This window comes from Filobasidium floriforme, assembly GCF_021052385.1.
Source record: "Filobasidium floriforme strain CBS 6241 chromosome Unknown HD553scaffold_11, whole genome shotgun sequence".
Lineage (NCBI taxonomy): Eukaryota > Fungi > Basidiomycota > Tremellomycetes > Filobasidiales > Filobasidiaceae > Filobasidium > Filobasidium floriforme.
Genome location: NW_025763632.1, coordinates 167,923 through 188,798, shown reverse-complemented (window position 1 = coordinate 188,798; position 20,876 = coordinate 167,923). Strand labels below are relative to the sequence as shown.

General features: G+C 53.3%; 7 protein-coding genes across 7 annotated transcripts; 5 read left to right on the top strand and 2 right to left on the bottom strand.

Annotated features, from left to right (window-relative positions):
- Positions 1–201: 201 nt before the first annotated feature.
- HD553DRAFT_323979 (uncharacterized protein) lies at positions 202–3,006 on the top strand (the record flags this gene model as incomplete). Its single annotated transcript, XM_046181444.1, has 7 exons — positions 202–456; positions 576–716; positions 771–1,478; positions 1,541–2,117; positions 2,180–2,406; positions 2,455–2,598; positions 2,632–3,006. 7 exons carry the CDS (start codon positions 202–204, stop codon positions 3,004–3,006), a joined length of 2,427 nt encoding a protein of 808 aa, XP_046036503.1.
- Positions 3,007–3,763: 757 nt separating this feature from the next.
- HD553DRAFT_342108 (uncharacterized protein) lies at positions 3,764–5,826 on the bottom strand (the record flags this gene model as incomplete). Its single annotated transcript, XM_046182708.1, has 4 exons — positions 3,764–5,061; positions 5,159–5,194; positions 5,270–5,601; positions 5,678–5,826. The coding sequence occupies 4 exons, from the start codon at positions 5,824–5,826 to the stop codon at positions 3,764–3,766; spliced, it is 1,815 nt and encodes a 604-aa protein (XP_046036502.1).
- A 574-nt stretch (positions 5,827–6,400) lies between these two features.
- HD553DRAFT_342107 (uncharacterized protein) lies at positions 6,401–7,132 on the top strand (the record flags this gene model as incomplete). Its single annotated transcript, XM_046182707.1, has 4 exons — positions 6,401–6,502; positions 6,588–6,657; positions 6,726–6,848; positions 6,933–7,132. The coding sequence occupies 4 exons, from the start codon at positions 6,401–6,403 to the stop codon at positions 7,130–7,132; spliced, it is 495 nt and encodes a 164-aa protein (XP_046036501.1).
- Positions 7,133–10,595: 3,463 nt separating this feature from the next.
- Positions 10,596–12,372, top strand: HD553DRAFT_355505 (uncharacterized protein; the record flags this gene model as incomplete). The annotated part of the gene is made up of 5 exons (XM_046183823.1): positions 10,596–10,694; positions 10,888–10,976; positions 11,121–11,287; positions 11,440–11,511; positions 11,867–12,372. The coding sequence occupies 5 exons, from the start codon at positions 10,596–10,598 to the stop codon at positions 12,064–12,066; spliced, it is 627 nt and encodes a 208-aa protein (XP_046036500.1). The 3' UTR covers positions 12,067–12,372.
- Positions 12,342–12,706, bottom strand: HD553DRAFT_272302 (putative chaperone; the record flags this gene model as incomplete). The annotated part of the gene is made up of 2 exons (XM_046177754.1): positions 12,342–12,468; positions 12,537–12,706. 2 exons carry the CDS (start codon positions 12,704–12,706, stop codon positions 12,342–12,344), a joined length of 297 nt encoding a protein of 98 aa, XP_046036499.1.
- A 149-nt stretch (positions 12,707–12,855) lies between these two features.
- Positions 12,856–15,138, top strand: HD553DRAFT_30496 (Bud-site selection protein). The gene is made up of 4 exons (XM_046179091.1): positions 12,856–13,298; positions 13,366–13,539; positions 13,608–14,572; positions 14,638–15,138. The coding sequence occupies exons 1-4, from the start codon at positions 12,978–12,980 to the stop codon at positions 15,050–15,052; spliced, it is 1,875 nt and encodes a 624-aa protein (XP_046036498.1). The 5' UTR covers positions 12,856–12,977; the 3' UTR covers positions 15,053–15,138.
- A 589-nt stretch (positions 15,139–15,727) lies between these two features.
- Positions 15,728–20,875, top strand: HD553DRAFT_284430 (uncharacterized protein). Its single transcript, XM_046178202.1, has 7 exons — positions 15,728–16,243; positions 16,324–18,859; positions 18,928–19,387; positions 19,456–19,675; positions 19,738–19,976; positions 20,035–20,084; positions 20,148–20,875. The coding sequence occupies exons 1-7, from the start codon at positions 16,076–16,078 to the stop codon at positions 20,693–20,695; spliced, it is 4,221 nt and encodes a 1,406-aa protein (XP_046036497.1). The 5' UTR covers positions 15,728–16,075; the 3' UTR covers positions 20,696–20,875.
- The last annotated feature ends 1 nt before the right edge of the window (position 20,876 follows it).

The window sequence follows — 20,876 nt, the reverse complement described above, 5'->3', positions numbered from 1 at the left end:
GATTACTGTTTCTATCGTTATGTGATAAAATGTAATTGGATGATGATATGGTGAGTGAAATGTTGCGAAACAGGTGCAGATGATGCCTTCATGGTAGCTATGGTAGCCAGGTCATGTTGGTGCTTATAACTTACCTCTCGTTCGGGCTTCTCAGCTAGCTCGGTTGAGCCACTTGCTTCCGGGAGGATCAGTTATGACGTGATGATCGTCGTCTTGGTCGACGAGGATATGCGAACAAGACAAGTCAAACAAAAGATCGAAAGGACAATACATGGCGATCCTCTGGCCTCTGACAATGGGCGGACGGGTCAAGGGGAAGGGAAAATATGGGTCCGAGGGGGTGAACCAAAAGATTCTTGGTTCACCCCCTCGGACTCCCCCTCCTTCTCAAACCCGCATTCCAATCGTTTCGGAGGATTGCTACTATCATTATATCACTATATCACTATGTTATTGGTCAGTGATCTAGTGACCTGATAGGAATCACGTCGACCAATTCACGCGATCAACAAGTCATTGGTGGTTACACGGAACATTCGCCGGTCGTATCCCTCCCTCAAGACCAACGATTATAGTCACCTCTTAGGACTCTGGCAAGATGGAAGTTGGCCCGTCATGGAAATCCTTCCCTCCCAAAGAGACTCCTAGCCAAATATGGATCATGGCCGCGAAAGAGTCTATCGACAAAGCAGCAGAAACAATTCGTTCTGCAAATTGTGAGTTGGCGCACCCTCTCCTCTGTCTCATACATTTGGGTCTTTCGAACTTAGGGTTACACGACGCTGTATACTTCTTGGATAACAGCAGTCAAAGAGTTCGCAGCGAAAGTGTTTCAAAAAGGGATGAGCGACATTCAACACCACACCGACACACTGCTTGACCTATACTTCAGGCTCACAGTTGGCACGAACCCGATCCTGGGCGCCGACGATGTCCCGAAGGAGGTCGTGCCTATCACGAAGCAGTACGAGAACAATCGAAGACTGGCTCTCCTTCAGGACATGGTCGATATAGGAGGGCTGGAATGGCAACAAGCCCTACCGTTGCCGAGGACTGCCATAGGAATCAGCAAGCTTAGAGCTTTGGTCGCCTTGGCCAACGAGTGTGTAGACTTTAAGGAAGTTCGGCGCCTTATCGACTCCGAATTGGCTAAGCGACCTCCGGCCCCGCCGGACCAACAAAAGGCACCACTCGTATCCCGGAATGAGATTCAAAGCGCCACCGACTATATCAAAGAGGCAAAACGCGTCGCAGCGGCCGAAGAGGAACGAATTGCACAGATCCAAAGCGAGGCTCATAGACAGGCCGAACGGCAACGGTTGGAACAGGGGGAGCAGCGACGGTGGGAGGAGGAAGAGGAAGAGCGGCAGCGACTGAACACAGAGAAGGTCGCTGCAGAGAAGGCCGCTGCAGAGAAGGCCGCTGCAGAGAAGGCCGCTGCGAAGAAGGCAGGAGGAGCATCCAAATCTAACCCTACCGTAAGTAGCTCCCTTGCCGTTGGTGTCCTGTCAGTCTACTACTGAACATATACCGAAAGCAGGTCCCCAAGAAGAAGACCGAACAGAATAAGGCCAAGGGATCAAAGGCCAGCCAGCCGAAAGTTGGTTTTACAGGGCCGTCTTCCCGCCCGCAGTCCTTATGGGAACACAGGGAAGAACACGGGCCTTTCGGCAGCCCGACTCTTACCAGTTGGACTGGTGATGCGGATAAAACCTGCGCAGAGGCAAGTAGCCGGTGGCAGCAGGAAGTCCAGCAGGCTCTTCAGGACTATATTCGATTCCCTGCGCCGGATCGTCGAACGAGGCTGGACGAAGCGTGTCGAGGTGATCCGTCCGGCCTGAAAGAGGCTTTTGGAGTGATCCAGGCTGGTCTGCCTGGACTGGATTGGCACTTTCATAAACTCCCCCACACGATCGATGAACTGCGTGTGACCAACCGGCAGGACCCTTTACCTGGTCCCTTCAACCTCGAACAGGGCGAATGGAGAAATCGTCTACAGGTTTGGGAGGAGTCGATCGACGCTCTCAAGACCATCACCGAGAATACCATAGTGCGAAGCAAGGATGACGAATGCTTGGCGCTGTACTTCAAAGCGGGAATGAATTCAGAGGAGACCGGTAAGCGTGTAATGACAATACGTTTGTACAGCAGAAACCGCGCCTGACATGACCCTGCACAGGTTTGGCACATCGGACCATCAAAGCGTTCTTGCGTACCTGGGATGAGTCCAACGCAGGTCTCCCGAATCCCAGGGAATTGACAGTCCCCAAATGGGCGGGATTATTCCAGAGTGGTGAGATCGAACTCACCTTTGCAGAGGGTTTGTCTGAAGATTTCGTCAAAGAGAAGCTGAGCTGCGAAGCGGCATTTACGTTCCTGCGGGACATCGAGCCGATGTTGTGCAGGGTGAGCAACATCATTCGCATCTTGTTACCAGACGTGTATTATCGGCAGAGGGAAGGATTGGACAAGATAGCAAGGGAGCGAGCGGACTTTAGTTCCCTCTTCGGCTCCTCTCGAGGTATTCATACGGGGTTCCACTTCCTTAACAACGTACAACAGCCGCCGTCATTGACGCCATCGAAACAAACTACTGAAGTGAGTTCCTGCTTTTCCCGTCTCCGACTATAGACAGACTCCGCCAGGACAGAATTGATGATTACAACCCGCCTGCAGGTGAACTTGACGGTCATGACGGCCTTCTCGCAAGGACCCGTTACAGGTGGAGAGTTTTTGGTAGGAACCAGATACCATCAATACAAATTCAGCTCGGCCCCCGGTGCTTTGCTGTTTTTCCGAGGGGATCTGCTTTATCACGCGACTGCCGTTACCAGGACGTACGAGCCAAGTAGCACAGGATCCGACGATGAAGATGAAGATCCCGAGCGAACCACCTTCATCCTCGAGCCACACGATTGGCCAATGATGGAGCGCGAACGTCCACGGGAGTTGAACCAGGGTGGCACGAGCAAGCCCCTTGCAGCAGATCTAATGAACTTGGTCTAGTATTGGGAGTCAGTGCGCGATGGGCCTGTAGCGATACAGAAGGAGGCGTGTACGCGGGCATATATGACATGTCAAAGAGGATACCGTACCTGTATATGAACATGTGAATGCATACATCATCTGTCGAGCCAGTTGAGCCTCACTGCAATGGCACAGATAGTTTATCTATTCGAGTTGGACGTAACACCGGTGTGAAGATTTTCCAATGGCTGGAACACAAGGACGCAACACCGGTGTGAAGATCTTCCAATGGCTGGAACACAGCGACGGAACGAGAAGGGAGCGTTGTTGCAGGCGGGTCCGCGGAAACCTCTCCCGTTGCTGAGCGTATGTCATATTCTCTCTCTACAATCGGGTCGCAACATATTGATCGGTGATCCATAGCAAACCCATTCGGCTGGAAATCACATCAAATGAGCTTGCGTCTCACTCCCTCGGGAACGGTCTCCCTCGAGACACCTGGCAGGTCAGATGCAATACATAGCCGGGAAAGGCCGGCTCCGCCCGTAGTGCTGGATGGTGGAAGTAGCGGGACCACCGGAATGGACAATGTGCGCTGGAGTCAGCGGTCATAAGGGTGTTTTCCCTGTTGTACAATACGCTGGTCAATATGGAATGAACCAATATAGACATGTTGATGGGGCGTTTGTATAACGTATTCAGCATAGGAGTCTCCCCAACGATGTGCGTATGGCTGATAGATTGCAATCACATCCCGTCTCGACTTGCGGTCGAGCGTGGCTTGTGATTTTGTGGGTTAACCATGCCCGACTGCCTCTGGGGGGAAGCTGTGCGTGTGTTTGACTTGTATTTGCCTCTTCTCACCCGTCCGACGATTGGTGCGAGTAATGATGGTGATCGTCTCGACGTCGGTCACTTCCCACTCATCCGGCAGGCTATCAGTTGACGTAGTGACGACATCCGCCTTGATGTGGTGGTTTGTCAGGTCAGTTGTCGCCTGATGACTGATGTCTGGCTCGGGTTCCGGCTTATCATCGCTCCCTGCGTTGGTCGATGGGTCGATCACCGGCTCTCTTGAAAGTGATCCGCCACGGTGCTGATGTTTCTCTCTGTCCGTTTCGTCCTGTTGATGGTGCTTCCAGCATTTGGGTCTGCCATGCTTCGTCGGGATCAGGGTGCCTCGAGGTCGCTTCAGTTGTCCGGGAGGTATTCGGGAGCCCCTGTCCCGACAAGCGCGAGGGGTGTTTATTCGATGATGGCAGATATGGTCTGTACAGAGCCAATACGCATCACCTGCCCGGATGAGGTGGTTCATCCATAGCCTTTGACGATTCGTTTGGGCGGCGACAAGTCGAGTAAGTCCCGTGACTTCCGGGCACTGAAAGCAGCGCTCGAAAGGCACGATGGAATACGATCCGGGGGGCGCCAAAGGAGGGCCGTCATCGATCTCCCCAGGCCACCTTTCATCCATGTCATGCTTTCCAGACACCACGTTATCGCTGCCGGTGTGGTGGCTGCCAGTCCTGTTACGTTTACTAGGCCGGCGGTGGCTGCCAGTCCTGTTACGTTTACTAGGCCGGCGGTCGAGCATGCCCTCGTGCATGCGCTGATCCCGCTCACTCGATCGATTGACCTCTCTCCTCGCTGGTTGCTCGCCTTGACCTATCTCGTGTCCATCTTCGTTGTCTGGCCATGTACTCGGCCGGCGCTCCTTGGTGCTGTCACGATCCTGCTCGTCTCCGTCCCCAAGTCCGGTCTCAGCCTCTCTGGCAGCCCGATCGTTTCCGGCCTCATCTGTTTCGAACGTATTCGCCTGGTCTCCGTCCTGCTCGACCCCACGTACCCAGTGAGGGTCCATCTCGTTTCCGTCGTCGGGCACGTCTATTGGCATGCGATTCGTACCCCGATCTACATGAACAGGCCGAGATGACGACTTGTAGGCCGTAGACGAGCTGTTGAGCTCGAGCAATTGACGGGTTTGAGGACGGGCTGATATACTCATGATGGACTCCTTCCATATATCTCGGGTGCGGGTGGCCGCGGCGATTCCAGCTATCGTTTCTTCCCGACCGCCTTGACTGTCGAACATCAGACCTACGGACAAGGGAAGTCAACAAGGTCGCAAGGTCAGCCGGATGACGAGAGGTTCAGACTGGCAAGCCGGCGAGAGCGGACAAGGCCGAACGCTTACCGAGAGCGTGCCGTTTCAAGGCGAAAGCACATGCACCTAATACCCAGAATGAACAATCGAGTCCCCCCCGTTGAAGGCCCGTGTGTATGGTTTCACGAGAGACGGTCCTACATGTAGGTCTGCTTGCTTGTAAGAGTTCCACAAACTGGTCGAGAGGGCGATCGATACGTGATTTACGGGCCCGCGGGAGAGAGTCGATATGATAACATCGGCAGGCGAGAAGCGTGTTATCGTCGAGTTGTGGTTTAGTGTCGAATTGAGCCAGCATGAGGGTGAAATGTTGTTTGTGAATCCACGGGACAAGTAGGAGGTCGACGCCATCTAGGACGACATGTCGATCGACTGAACTGAGTCGGTAGATTTGAGAGTCCATGGATCGAACGGCAGCTGTCTCGCTCGAGTCCAGTGTTGTGAGTATGAGGAGCTTGATGGCCGCATTGACGCTAGCATCAAGATGTATCAAGGGGTAAGGGATGTCGGTCGAATAAGATCGATGAGGAATCATCGACCTGAACTCACAACGACGTTGGCATCATCTTGCCTCCGATCATCAATTGCAGCGTCTCGGAAGTGAACACGGTATCTTGGAGTCCATCCCAGCTGTTTTGTGGTAGAGCCCAATCCCAGTAACAATGGAGAGGGATTTCTGGCACCGATTGTCTGGACATGGAAGCTGCTCGTACCTCGGGCGCGATGGGTGGGATTTCCTTTCGGCGATGCTAAGTTATGTGATATCTGCCAGAGTTTTCAATCGACCCGAGTTTGTGTTCTGATGTCTGCCCGAGTTTCCGATTGAATCGGCCCGAGCTTTGGGGTGCGGTAGGCATCTTCCGCGCGGACAGGTGAAAAGGTGCCTGTCCGCTTTCTACTTCATGCGACCGAGCCGTCACGCGGATGGAATGGACACCCCTACAAAGGGGCGACGGGTTCTAACAGGACGTTGATCATTGATATCATTGATGAAGCGCTACATACGGGTTGCTTGTTGCGTTGACATTTTCAGTCGCTCGGATCACGCTGACCTCGTCGTTCCACCGAAGAATTGTTGCGTTTTCTCGATTGACCGATAAGCAAGGGTGAGGGAATTTGGGGGGGTAACCTTTGTGGTGGATCGCACAAGGACAACAGATTTGCCGATCCGACGATCCGATGATCGCCCTCTTGCCGGCTATATTAGGATTTTTGACCCCTGCCTGTGCCCTTGAGCTTATTGTGCGGGCGCTGAACAGCTGATCTGCTGACATGTCAGCGCATCGTCTTGGCAAGATCCTATCTGCAGATCGGAGAGACGAACAAGACAATAGAGAGGCACGTTTTGTCAAGACCTGGACCGAGAAGCACAAAGTCGCGATGTCATATATATATCGGGACCTTAGGAGAATAACCCTGAACGTCGAGCACTCCAACTCCTGACCTTTTCCTAATTCAGCACGACCTTTCTACGTTAGAATATTTCAAGATGCCGAAGTGCAAGACTACCAAAGAGAGCTCGGGTACGAGTAAGTACTCGTATGTCCTTGTTTGCGAGAAGCGTTCATCCCTAACCGCCTCCGAGGTGTGTTTATAGGAAGGACCCCCCCCGTCACCCGGTCCTCTGGTAAAGCCAATTCCTCTGCTTCAACCAGTACCCCGGCAAGTGTTACCCGCAGTGCTCAAACCGCGACGCCCTCAGCTGCGAAGCGGGCTACAGGTACGGCCACACTCGAACGGAACGCGCGCCTAGCAAATCGCTAACAAAGTGTTCCGTCTATGCGCGAACCTCACTGTACGACAGGGGCAGCCCCTAAGCAGGAGATCAAACAGGAGGTCAAACACGAGGTCAAAAGGTCGCCTCGAAAACGTAACCCTTACCTGTCTCGAGCGGAGCTGGCCTGGGAGGCTGGCGCATATGAACCTCCCTCGCCATCGAAGAAGCGGAAACAGGACGATCCAACCGGAGAGTACAAATTGAGGGAACGGAAGGACCATCGTTGAAGGGGGTTTATGAGGCTATGGAGACTTCTGTAAATGATACGTAACCGTGATGCATACGATTAGCGAATGGAGCGACCCCGACATCCAATATCACAAGCAACCTGACGCAAAGCTACAATGAGTAAAAAGACACAAGTATCGACGATCCGACGATAGGCGAGAAAGAGACATCTGGATGCGGCCCGCAACGAGGTCATGATCTGATGATTCCACTGGCATACGCGACGGAGTCGGAGTTGGGACTGGAAGGAGATAAGGGAGGGGCTTTGATTGTTTCACCGTTTGAGAACCCCTGCCGATGTTATTCAGAAGTGCCGCGTCAGCAATGGAACCGTCAGCCCCTGGCCTCTGAAAATCCTCACAACACAGATGGCAAGTGGTTGATGCCCCATTTCATGCACGAGAGATTGATAGCAGTCAACTGCAGCTCTGAACTTTTCGTGTTTATCGACACTGTTTGCCTGGACCATTATCACAGCCAGCTCCAACAAAACATATTCAACGTACTCTGCCGAGCGGGTTGACCTCGATCCTGGCAGATGTGTACTGACCGTCCGGTCCAGAGCCAGAGGCACAGGCAGTGGCGCTGCGCTTGTTTCAGTACAGAGGCGTCAGGGTTAGACCCCACTTGGGCTTGGGTAACTCCGTCAGCCAGACCAAATTAACCGAGGTTGATATCAAGTGTTACTGGCTTATGCTGTTATTCCAGCTGATCACGGTGGTGGTAGTGTTGTCCATGAGCTCCGTGTTGCTGAAAGTATGATTGTCAAAGGTGGGATGGTCCAACCCTACTAAGCGGAGTCCTCATCGACATTGCTGGCGTCTGCGGTCATGGTGAGAAAGAAGAACTGATCTTGACAGTGTCCAGGACGGATGGGTCTGAGCGTAAGGGATACTGGATGATCATCTGAAACAATACTGCCCTTGCAATCAGGGGATCTGAGCGAGGGGTTCCGAAGGAAGGACAACGGCCAGTGACGTCGGGGCGCCGGTCTGTGAGACTAATGGGGTGGCTTTCAGCGCGATTGCGGCTGTCGTTGAGGGAGTGAATTGTAGAGTGGCAGAAACGGATCGAACCAAGGCAACAGGCGAGGCAACGGAAAGGTTGTTGGTGGAGGTGGAATGAATAAGCCATTGGTGTCAAGCTCGAGGTAGTCGCGAAAGGCTATGGTGGCGACTATGGCAAGCATTGAGCTGCAATGCTTCTTGGTCGTGGATGTTGATGTTGATCCGGCGCTTGGCAGGATCATCTGGATCACCGAAGCCAGGTCTTCTGGCTGGTCTTGACCACCAGTCGAGACAGTCGTGCCCACCTAAGTGACATGGTGACAAGAGAACCTCATTCTCCCGTGTCAACGCACTTGATTCGACTTCACCTCGAGATCTAGATTGTCATGGTGGACAGATAACGGAGCGTGGCCCTAAGCAGACATTATTAAAGCACGAACCCTCAACAGTATCTTGGTATCTGTAGTCTTTGCACCCGATTGCAATTCTGGACTGACCCGAGTGGGAACGATTGCGCAGAGGGCTAGAAAGGCATATGAAGCCAGGCAAAAAAGAGGTTTGGCCTATGAAAGCGAACCCAAAAGCGATGGAAGCGGCACATCGAAAGACGAACATGATACGCGAACCGATCATGCATGGCAGGAGGACTCGTTTGGTACATGCCGGGTGACTCGCCGACTCGATCACGTGCAACAACAAGCAGACGAGCCTCAATCACAAGGCCGATCACGCACGGCGGGCGATTGTATGAGACGCTCGATCACGCGCGGTACTGAATCACAGCACAGGCTGACCCGCGCGGGAGTGACATCTTCTCTTAACGATGGTGTCATGGGGACAAGTTCTTTGGTTTCCTTCTTCAACAACAACCCTCTGGTGCCTCAGAAGAACGCAGCTGCCTCCTTGTCTTCCTTTCTTTTATTTGTTGGCTTGACATGATGTTTGTTATAGCTCTACCTTACCATGTCGTGGTACTTCGTGACTGTCCATGAATACATCCGGATATGCATCCGAGTCACTAGTAAAAAAAGACAAGTCGTATTGTCGATGAATTAGAGGTGACATAGACGGAAAAAAAATAAATATTTGAGTTCTTTCGAACTCATTTCTGTTCACTTTGCGCGTGTCATCCTTATGCAGGGGCCATGCTAATCTTCTCTGTATCGTTCCAATTTTATCGTAGTGCACACCGAAGTGGCAAACTATACTACATATGCCCAGATCACTTGGACACAAGCCATGTAGCCACACATTGTTCGAAATCGAGTTTCGCGCGTGATGACGTGGCGCGCGCGCGCCTTCGGCTTGCTTCCGCCCCATCATCCTCGACATTGCAGTCGAGGCAATCTGAACGACCCCCACTCACTCCGCTCGTGGGCCTCGGACGCATGGCCCTGCATAAGGATGACACGCTCAGCAACGGAAATGGGTCTTCGGACCTACATATTTATTTTTGCCATAGTTCGCGCGCGCTTCGCGCGCGCTCACTCCCCAACCAGTGCTGTGTCCGCGATCTCGCCTTACCTTGGCCCCCTTGGTGTTCTCGTCATCGCCCTTGTCGTCCTTCAAGCGATTTGGCATTGTTACTATCCTCTCTCCTGTCACTGGTTCTTCTCCTGGGCCTTCATGCGTTCCCCTCTCTGTGGTCCTGTGTCCCGTCCAGTCGCACACACGATCGACAGGCAGACAAACACTTGCGTATCATCTTTTCCTCGCAAACGTCGACCTGCTATTGACCAATGTATGTAGTAATGTTCGAGGGGAGCCGCCAATCAGCTGCGTTCGCATACACGCCAACATGATATCTCAGAGACTTTCGCTCTGGCTCAGGACGCGTGATTGTAGGTGCTCGAGCGCTCACATACATCGATAACCTCGCGCAAGAGGATACAATCATTACTTGCGAGTCAGCGATGCTGCATCGATACACGTAGCTCGATCATTCAGGTTTTCGATCGCACCGCACAATTCTTGCACCGTTGTTGCAGCATTCCGCCTTCGAAAGCCTGAGAAGCGCATTCACCAAGAGCGGACCGGAATCGACTTGTAATTTGGCGCGCAAATCATCAACATGTTAACGGGTTTCATTCCACTGCATGCGGCAATCAAAGACCTCTCTTCGGTGTATCTCATTTTCCATCAGAATTGATCGTCCAATATACTATACCGATTATTTCAGCGGTAGTTGTTATACCCCGACAAGGACCTGCTACGTAGTCTTTCGGCGCACGTGGTTGAACAGACGATTTACATCACGGTTGTGTGATGCATGATCTGACGGAAACGAATATACTCGTGGAATAACTGGAGTATTCGGATTTTATACCAACGGCAAATGTAAGGGGGCGATATTGTACAGGATATCGGCGCTGATCAAAACAGGGCATTTAAAAGGTCCTCAAGTCAAATGCTTGTGCTGTGTGATGTCACGCAGTCCAGGTCGAGGCTTTTCTAGATGCCCGTAACGCCATGCCGTTTCGATGGGTCGATATTTAGAGTAAACAGATATCCGGCAAGCTTTGTGCTGGTTTCGTTTCAAGCAAGGGCGCGATCAGTGAGCCGAGTCCGTCTTCACATTTGTAGTCCGACTGTACCACGTCTCGATTAACAATCCCACTCGGACGCGAGACGTTGTCCAGCGTGTAAAGCTACACTTCTGAAACCCAGTCGATTGAGATGGATGGTAGCCAAGTCAGCCGGTTCTTCCCGTGAAACCCAGGATCCTGGTGAGATCCCGAACTAAATAGTCATCTATCAAAGTGCACGAAGGTTCAGATATGATCGCAAGTAAGGAGGATTCCGGTTTTGTAGGGCAATTTGCCAAGGATCTAGTCAAGTGAGCTCTAACGAGAGCTTAAATCGAGCGATTTAAGCAGGCCACTGAATCAGCTGGCGGTGGTCATGCCAGCTCTTACTAACTAGTGATCTTCATGTTGCGGGTTGTCATCCTAGCGATACTTCCGGCATTTAATTTATGCAGATGTAAATACGGCCCCTTTGCACATATTGCGCATCTCGCTTCTGATGGCGCCTGTTCCGATGAAAAGGTTGGCGCAGACCCAACGCATATGTGGCATTTCGAGGCCGATTGCAGCTGGCTCAGATCGTCTTGCATGTCGCACAGGTACACAAAGCACATCCAATCTTGTCAGATATGACGTAGATTCACAAGAGCGCTGCCCTAAGCTTCATCGTCAATTCGTATTACAGCTCCCTGAGGGTCAGGAACGGCAGTATCACTAAGAGCGACAATCAATGGATAATGAGCGACCTTGATCCATATTGACCGGCTTCTCCAGGTCAATCTGATCCTTTTCAGACCGACCTGCAGCAGGAACACGGCGTCCTGTCGGCACGACCATGGAGGGGCGGTAGGTGTCGATCTGAGACATAAGTTTCCTCTTTCCCCTTCACGTGCGATTACCCTTACCTCGACGCCCAACTATCGTTATTGCCTTGATCAGACTTCTCATCCATGTTCCTAACCTTCCGCTTCTTCGCGCTGAAATTCCACTCACGACCTGTCCTGTATCGCTAGACGGCGATGGACCGCCACCTCAGACCAATTTACAGGACCAGACACGGCCTCAACGTCGAAGAGACGTATTGTCGCATCTCCCATTGGTGTTTCCCAAGCAGGGTTGCTAGGCAAGGGAGGCCGCCGCCGCTCTCCCAAACCTATCAATGGATAATGACGGGTTCTTCTTGTCTAATATCGATTCTTAGACAGAGCATCGAAGTTCGCTTGTCGGATCACAATGCAGCAATTGGTTGTGAGCCTTCTCGACTGTCTTGAAGCTAAAGCTTATTCGTCAAATCCATACATCCCCGCTCTGACTTGTGAAACGTTCTATCGGGTTGTCTCGCGGAACGCTGGCCCCACTGAGCACATCGACCTGATCATCTTGGTCACAGCACCATCATAGTGGACGTCCGATGTCGCAAGCGTTCGCGGGAGGAGAGAAACTGTCTCTGTCAGATCTTCATGACAATAACCCATGACCTGAGGGATGTTCTTGCATGTCGTAAAACTCGTACATTGTGGCCGACCAATCGGTCTAAACCAAAAAATGTGATCCTGCGCTATCTCCATTTCCTTCTGTCCCGTCGTGCGTTTACCGAGGAGCGTGTTTGCTAAGCGATCGAGTGTTCGAGCAAGATCAGCGGCACAACCGATGACTGCTCACGAACGAACAAGAGCTCACTCTAATAGAGCCTTGGCCTCGTTGATCTTCCCTGCCAAGTACGGGGAACCACCTCGATCGGGGTGATTTGCCAACATCAACCGTCGATGAGCGTCTTTGAGCTTGTTTGTCGTCAACGGATCCCTATCGGCACCAGCCGGGGTTTCATGTCAGCGTCAAGGCTAGCATGAATATCAGGCCCTTATACTCACTTGAGTCCCAAGACCTGCATAGCTTCGCTCTTGTCCATCTTTCCTTGGAACCCTCCTTTTGCAAACTTGCTCGCCCCGGCCGCGGCACCGCCTCGGAAAGCCTGCCAGAGTACTCGACCTCCGAGTCCAGCGCCGAGTATTCCCAGACCGATTGTGATAGGCGTCGACATGTTGAATGGCTAGATGATATCGTGTGAAAGGGAAGTTCACTCGGGAATCGAGGCAAAGTCGATCAGCATCGTCGATCATCAAGATCAGGACCCCCATGACGGGAGCCGGAGGGTCGAGAAACCAAAGTCACGTGCTCGAGTAAAGGTGAGGGAGTGCTTCCGGAGGGAAAGGGGACGAGCGTGAATTATCTCGAGACTTCAATGATCCGTCTACCTCTGTTGTCTGTGAGCTCTTTCAGCCTAGCAACCTCACCATCACCGCTTCAAAGACATGTCCGACGTAGTACCCGACCCAAGTCTCGATCAACCTGCGAAGAAGCGAAAGCGATCCGGCAAGGAGCGTCAACAGCGAAAGGCAGAGCTCATCGCGGCCGCTGCAGCTGCAGCTGAAGCTGAAGGCGAAGCAGCCGGGCCTGCCCAGGGAGAAGATGTCGCTGCGTCAGAAGCGAAGTCGATCGAGCATGCAGTAGAGGAGGGTCAGGACGAAAATATCGAGGCCGAAGGACCGATAGAAGTAGAAGCGGAAACGGTAGAGAAAGATACGGAGCCCGCTGGGGACGTTCTAGATTTGGACAAGGTTCAGGGGAGGATCGTGAGTCTAGCTGCATCCGAGCGACCTGCCCATAGATTACGATGCTGATTAGCTGTCAAACCCGTAGCAACAAGGTCTCAAGTCGATGCTACCCGTGTTGAAGCGAGCCAAGACCTCCGAGACCCAACGCTTGATCAAGAAGATCAAGTTTCTGAGGAAGAAGGCTGTAGATGGCGGGGACGCAGAGCAGGCAGTCAAACAAGAGGTGCTCGATTTGGAACAGCAGCTGGATATCATCAAGGTGAGTCTCGAGCGGTTTTGTTGTTTCTGATATCGATCGTTTAATCCATACTCCCCCCGTTGGAATAGCGCCTCGAGCTCAGCGCACTGGTCCAACCCCTCCTCTCCCTCAAACTGCGCAAACACCCTCGTCTCAAACAATCCCTACCTCTCCCACCCGACTTTTTCCCCGAGCCCACCAAGCCTCCTGCCGCGTCGTCAACCCTCCAGATCAAAGTCGAGAACCGCTTGTACTCGTCCAAACCTACGAGCGATGCCATCGTCGCTGTTGTCAACTGGGTCGTGGGAGAGGATGGAGCTAGTCTCAAATATGCCCATAACAAGGGCGCGAACGCTGCAAACAAGGCCAAAAGCGCAAATGCGAGCAAGTCGGAATCGACCGCTGCTGGTATGACGACGGTGGATGTCGATATGGACGCGAGCGAAGACGAAGACGAGATTGGGAATACCAGTGTAGCGGTGCCAGACGATCAGGCGGAAGAGGAACAGGTGGCCGTCAAGAAGATGCAAGAGCAAGTTGCCGCTGAAGAGATGGCAGCCGAAGCTGCAGGGTGGGAATCTGGGTCGTTGGCGGGCGATGACGAAGAGGACGACGGGGACGACGACAGCGCTTCAGAGGATGGTGATGATAGTGACGATTCTGGCGCCATCGATTGGGATGCTCCGGAATGGGATGGACTACCTGCGGGCGAGGACGAAGAAAGCGAAGGATCTTCAGATGAAGTCGAGCCCAAAGTTGCTGCAACGACAGCATCGACCGGCAAGAAACCCGTCGACGCTCCTGCTAAACAGCCGGCCCTTCCTACTAAAAAGAAGGAAAAAGCCAACGACACCCCGGCGGACAAGGCCAAGCCCGTCCGAGCGTCCACGGCAACGATCACGTCTTCCATGTTCTTGCCGTCGTTGAAGACCGGGTTTACCTTGGGCGAATATGATAGCGATCCGGACGAGGACGATAGGCGGGACAACAAGCGACAAGGTTTGAACCCGAATGGCGAGCGAAAGAACCGAAGAGGTCAGCGAGAGCGACGATTGTGAGTACCGCCATCACCAATCACCTAGTCTTGATGCCTTGGCTGATGTCATCAAATATCCATAGGATCGCCGAGAAGAAATACGGTTCCGGTGCAAATCACGTCAAGAAGGCCGCCCAATCTGCAGAAGGTGCGGCCAAGTCTAATCAGGCTAGACAGTTCTTACAAAACCAGGGAGGCCAGGGTACCCAAGCCGGAGGCAAATGGAGCAAGGGCGCCGTGGGCGATAAGGGCTGGGGAGGTCGACAACCCGGGTCTGACTCTACACGGGCCCGGGCAGAACCTACGTCCTCTGCGCCCGTTCGACCGGCCGTACCCGCTACCAGACCTGTGGAAAAGGTCGCCGACAAGCCGCTTAAAGCTGAACATCCTTCTTGGGAGGCTGCAAGGTTGCGTAAACAGAAAGAAACGCAGATGGCCAGTGCGGCGTTGTCGGGAGGTGGACAGGCCGCCAAGCCGAAGAAGATCGTCTTCGATTGATCGTGCTGATAGAGGGATTTTGTATTTGTACCTGCATAATGTACTGGGAGGGTTTCCATGAATACGTTCTCTTGTGGTCCGGATCAAGCGTTTTACGAGCATGACATCAGCCCGACCGCTTGCAAGATTTAGCGTTAGGCGAGAGCGAAGGGTGTTTTGCTACCGGGAACTCTGGTTGGACGACAGCACGAGCACGACAGGGAGAGAAATGGTCGACCGGTGTGTTCCAGCATAATAAAGGTTTCGGAAGCTAGTGTTTCAGCCGAGCTCGGTGCAGGTTTGCGGTATACGTCTGACAACGGCAACGCTCCTAGCGGCTGTGGACTGGAATTTTCGCCATCATTGTCACGCATGTACGATTACCTATGTCCTGCTGTTGCGCTGTTGGCGAGGCCTAATGGGCTAGTGAGATGTGAGAAGATGTCTGTTGATCTGTTGTTGATGACCCGGGATAGCGCCAGGACGCTCGGGGCGTCATCATCGACCGAAGGTCACACGCGAGAGCCACGTGGCTCGGACTGGATGGGTCTCTGCCCGCCCGGATGCCATAATAAGCCATAAGCCACTGGCCACTCACCAAGAACCGAATTTGATTCCGATCAGCCAAAGTGTAAACAACAATCATCAGACTCTTGACCACAATTCTCGATGTCATGGCGAACGTCGAGTGCGAGTGTACAGTCGTCCCTGCTTGGCTACCCCTCTTGCCACCTACCTCTAGCCCAGGTCAGGTCCTGATCAACAACTTCCTGGCTCCCGCTCGACTATTTGAGTGTTCTGACCGTAGCTCGACACCTTCAACAACCTCAAGACTGGACATCGACAACAAACATTTTCTTGACGATAGATACGCACGGAACCGACTCTCTCTTTCCACGACACATAGACATATAGATTTCTCCGCCACGTTTTTATTTTCATCAAAGCATCGCTCGACTCCACAACTCTTATCAACTCTGACGCGAAACCATCGCACACTTCCTACGACACACTGACTCCTCTTGCCAAAACCCATCTTTCACGATGGCGCGAAATCTCATTCCCGAGCTGGAAAGGCTCAAAGATGAATCGGAGCAGGATAACACTTGGCTTCGAAGACAGAAATCTGACGTAGGATTGTTGAAGAGTCCATGGCGGAGTCCCGGTTGGAAGAAGGAGAAACCGTTCGACGGCGACAAGTCTGTGCCAGAGGTGAGTCAGCTCCGCAGTCAGGTCTAGTCAATGACCCAAACATTCTTATACTGACGATATGCCGGCTCACATCCTCTCAGCTGACAAGGAAACTCTCCGATACCGCCATTTTTCAACGAAGATCCCGAGCGACCGCTCCTACCCTCACCCTCGCTCAACTTACATCGTCCGCCTGTTCCCCAGCCATGCCCACGACCTACTCTCCATCTCCAGTAGCCCGCCCCACTCGTGCCCGACCACCCGTCTCTTTCAACTTTGACCTCTCGGATCGTCGAGGTTCTCTCGACTCGAGGACGCCGGACCGCAATCGAACGCGATGCCAGACCACGCCTCCTCGATATACCTCGACGTTTCTCGCCTCTCCTTTCCTCCCGACCTCACAGACCCCAGGTCAGGTCAGCGATACATGCCCTGCTCCGAGGCGGAAACGACCCGTCTCAATCTCTCCAGTGGATTCAGTCTTTCCGCTACCAAGACCCATGTTGGGTCCTCGAGGCGTTTCAGATCCGCTTTCGAACAGGTCTCGGCAGATCTCGATGGCCATCCTCGAAGGGTCGGATGAGAACGAGGATGAGGAGATTGATACGCCGTCCAAGGTGATCCATCGGCGTTCACCTCCGTCATCAAACCATAGGACGAGGGTACAACAATGGGTCGAGGCTTCGAGTTCGAGGGCCGAAAGGGTGGCCGCACAGAGTACGGGGGTCGACGGGTTGGTGGTGGTAGACGACGAGGACGTGGACATGCACTGCGATACCGACTCGATGGCGAGTGGTTGCGGCGAGGTCATCAATACGAGAATGCAGAACACGACGACACCTTTAGAGGAGCTTTCGTCCTCTACCGATAGCAGCGGTAGCGTCAGCATCAGCGTCCGACCCTCCCGGCCAACGATCGTCAAGAAAAACATCTTCGGCAACGGACGACCTCTACTGTTCCATGTCGATTCGACCGCATCGGCTAGGACTACCAATACAATGAATTCCAACGGGAGTGACGATCTCCCTTCGCCTACACCTAGTCCAGGGCATCACGGAGGACTTCGCGAGCTGAGACCTGTCAAGACCCCAGCTTTCAGAGCTCCCAGATCGCCCTTGGCGACCATGACCAACTTGCAGCAGCAGTCACGATTCCTCCAGCCGAATCGACCTGCCCACACGAGGGCAGTCACAAGCCCGCTGGTCAAGACTCATTCCTGGTCGGATGTGGAGCAGGACAAGTCGTTTGACATGGACCACGCGGGGAAAGACGGATTCGACCTGGACGAGCTGAACTTTGAGCTCGAAAGCGCCGAGGTCGACATGGAGGCCGGGTATCGTGGCGACTCTTTCTTCTATCGAGCGCTCGCACTGGAAGATCAGGAAGATTCGGGTCTCGCTCTCGATGCACACGATCCGTCATTGGTCAGCATGTGGTTGCAAGACTCGCCGTCTTCGCGCAGGAAGGGCGCGAACGGTCTCAAGAAGAACGTATCGTCGCCTGACCTTGCAGGGACGGTCTCGAAAAGGCCATCTTCTCAACATCAGGCCACCTCGCAGCTCCTCGAGGGCAATCATCGTGATGCAGAGTCGCCCGACTTTTTTGGATCCGACCGTAGGGACGGCCGATCCCTCGGCGCTTCGTTGAAAGGCTCGCCGCTTTTCCAGAGATCGAGTCCTGAATCCCCTACACCATCTGGACTTACATCCCCTCCGCGCCGATCGAACATGCTCAGTGATCTCGATATGCAGTCTTGTCGTCGAGGTTCGCTGGATCTCGCACTGCGGGAAAGGACTAGCCTGCAAGAAGGCTCACTTATGGATCAACTATTCCCCAAGGCACGACAAAACTCGTTCAACCGTCCCGGCCTTCCTAGACGTACTACCGCGCCAGCAGCCGCGGGTCGGGACGAGGAAATGGTCTTTCCTCCCATCGCGATGAAGCTATCGGCAGACAAGCGCAAGAGCTTGTTATCGAACGCTTCCTCAGCTAGTCCCCGTGCTTCTCCATCTCACTTGCCAGCAGCAACGCCTACTCATGCCTTTGAAGGTGAAAAGCCGAGTCCGGCTGCTTTTATGAGTACTGGCCTGGTCAAGAAGGGTAGCGGCTCTTTCAGATTCGGTCGAAGGGAGCGGTCGACCACCAACGGGCCTCCTCTACCTTCGGCCGTCAAAAGGCGTCCAATCAGCCTCTTCATCGATACACAATGCAAAATGCCCGATACTCCTATCAAACAATCAACCCACGCGATCACGACAAGCTTCATGTCCATGGAAAAGCCCAAGCTTCGCCCTCTTGTCCTCCCGCATACCAGTCAAGAACAACACGGACCAGACGATGCGCAGAACCAAATGTCCAAAGCGGCACCTTCTGTCAGTGACGAGCATCGACGCGGGAAATTCAGCCAGAGGGGCTGGGGGCGAACGGAAACTTCAGATAGTATCGCTACAATCGTACCGAATGATGGGACCATCAAGACCAACTTGGCACAGTCGAGGGGACTGAGAAGGAAAGGAAGTGCTCTCTGGGCGAGGACTAACAGTGGCAATTGGAGCAATGGATCCTGGTCCAAGCAGACCGCTCCCGGTATCGACGAGGAGGAGCCGATCACTCCAACGAGGCCGTTCGAGCATGCAGGTGAGAAGAGCTGTTCTAGTCTTGAGGGATGGGACCCTGCTGACACGCTAGATTCACGAATATGGCAGTTACGCGGCTGGACTTTACTGGAGTCGACACCCCGTCGCCTCCCGCGCCTGTCCGTACTTATCCCTTTGCAAATGGCCACACGCAGATGCAATCCGTGCCGTCTCCGTCACCACCTCGTCGCAAGGGGACACTACTGCAACGTCTTCAAGGCAGCAAGCACAAGACTCTGCGACGCATCTCGAACCCCCTTTTATCTGCTGCTTACAAGCTGGGCGAGCAGCAAGCGCAGTTTGGCAATCACATGAAGAACTTGTCCAACGATAGCTCGAAAGGCCCGAAACAAGGTCGAGCTTCGGTCGGTGGTTCTCTTCCGGGCACAACGCGATTCGAAAAGGATTTCGTCATGCTTGAGCCCGTCGGTAACGGCGAGTTCAGCACCGTATGGAAAGTGAAGGAGAAGAAGACGGGCAAAGTATGGGCGGTGAAGCGTGGCAAGCCGTATCTTGGCTTGAAAGACAGGTAAATGGGCCACGGATGACGATGCCGTTCACCCGCCTAGCAAGGCTAATATTCTCGATGCTTCACAGGAAACGGCAGCTTGAAGAGGTCAAGATACTGGAAGCTCTCGCCCGCAATCCCAACCCGCACGTCATACAGTTTCACGAGGCCTGGGAGGAAAAAGAGCAACTTCACATTCGGACCACACTGGCTGAATGCGGAGATCTGGCCTGCTACCTGACCAGTGTCGGTGAGACTGGCGGTTTAGACGAAGGAAGGTGTTGGAAACTGCTATACGAACTCACTTCGGTAAGCTATGCTAGCGCTAGACTGACCCGATATGTATCACTGATAGATCGTTTGGCTTACAGGGGTTGAGACATATTCACTCGCTTGGCATTCTCCACCTCGATCTCAAGCCAGGTAACATCCTCGTTACCGGTCAAGGCGGATTGCAAATCAGCGACTTTGGCCTTTCGGTCTTTCAGAAGGGGCAAGATGGAAGCCCCGGCCGAAGCCCTAAGGCAGAGTCCCCGCGAGAAGGTGATCGGGAGTATCTCAGCCCGGAAGTGCTCCATGGCGACTTTGGTACAGCAGCGGATGTGTTCAGGTAAGCCGGATAGAGTGCACAACTTGAAACACACTCTGACGACGATATCGATCTGCAGTCTCGGCATCACCTTGCTCGAAGCCAGTTTCAACATCACCCTTCCATCCAGTAAGTAGCCGACCCGATAAGACAAGGTTGTGACATACCTAACCCCGTCCTTCGTCGCTCTAGATGGGATAGCTTGGCAAAAGCTGCGATCCAACGACTTTAGCGATTTGGATGAACACTTGAACGGCTTTGCTCCTCAATCCGGTTTTGCGGCAGCCGCCGACACTTCTATACCTCTCTCGCCATCGGGTACATCTATTTCCTCGGAAAGCTCCCTGTCATCCCTCGAGATCGACTTGGCACCCGCTCGAGGTCCAAGCCGAGAGCTGCTTGTTACTATCAAGGGCATGATGCGCAGCGATCCTATCGACAGGTGGACACTCCAGGATGTCTGGGAGTTCCCCGTCATTCAGCGTCTCTTTGGCATGAACTCGGCGGAACGGAGCACCACCCGCGTTTCGATCGAATCCGCCGCGCGCTCTAGCCTCGACGAATGGGAGGACTGGCACCGCCAACGAGGACATTTCAACATGAATCCCTCACCTGGATCCGCTAGGATCAGCGTCCCTATCGTACAACTACGCCGTCAAGCTCCGGCTCCAGCTCTGGTTCCAGAAGGACCGGATTTCCTCGACGATCTCCTTAGATGCTGGCAACGTATTTACATCTAGAAAGCGCCCTCGAGCGCTCGCGTCTCATTACTTCCTGGACTTCTCACTCTGTTTTCATAATGAATTGACAACCAACATGTAGCCAAATAGTCGACTTGTTTGCAGAGTAGCAAAATCGTGTAACGAAACCGAAACGAAGTAGAAGACGAAAAAAATATGACAATAGAGTAAGAGTAGGGTA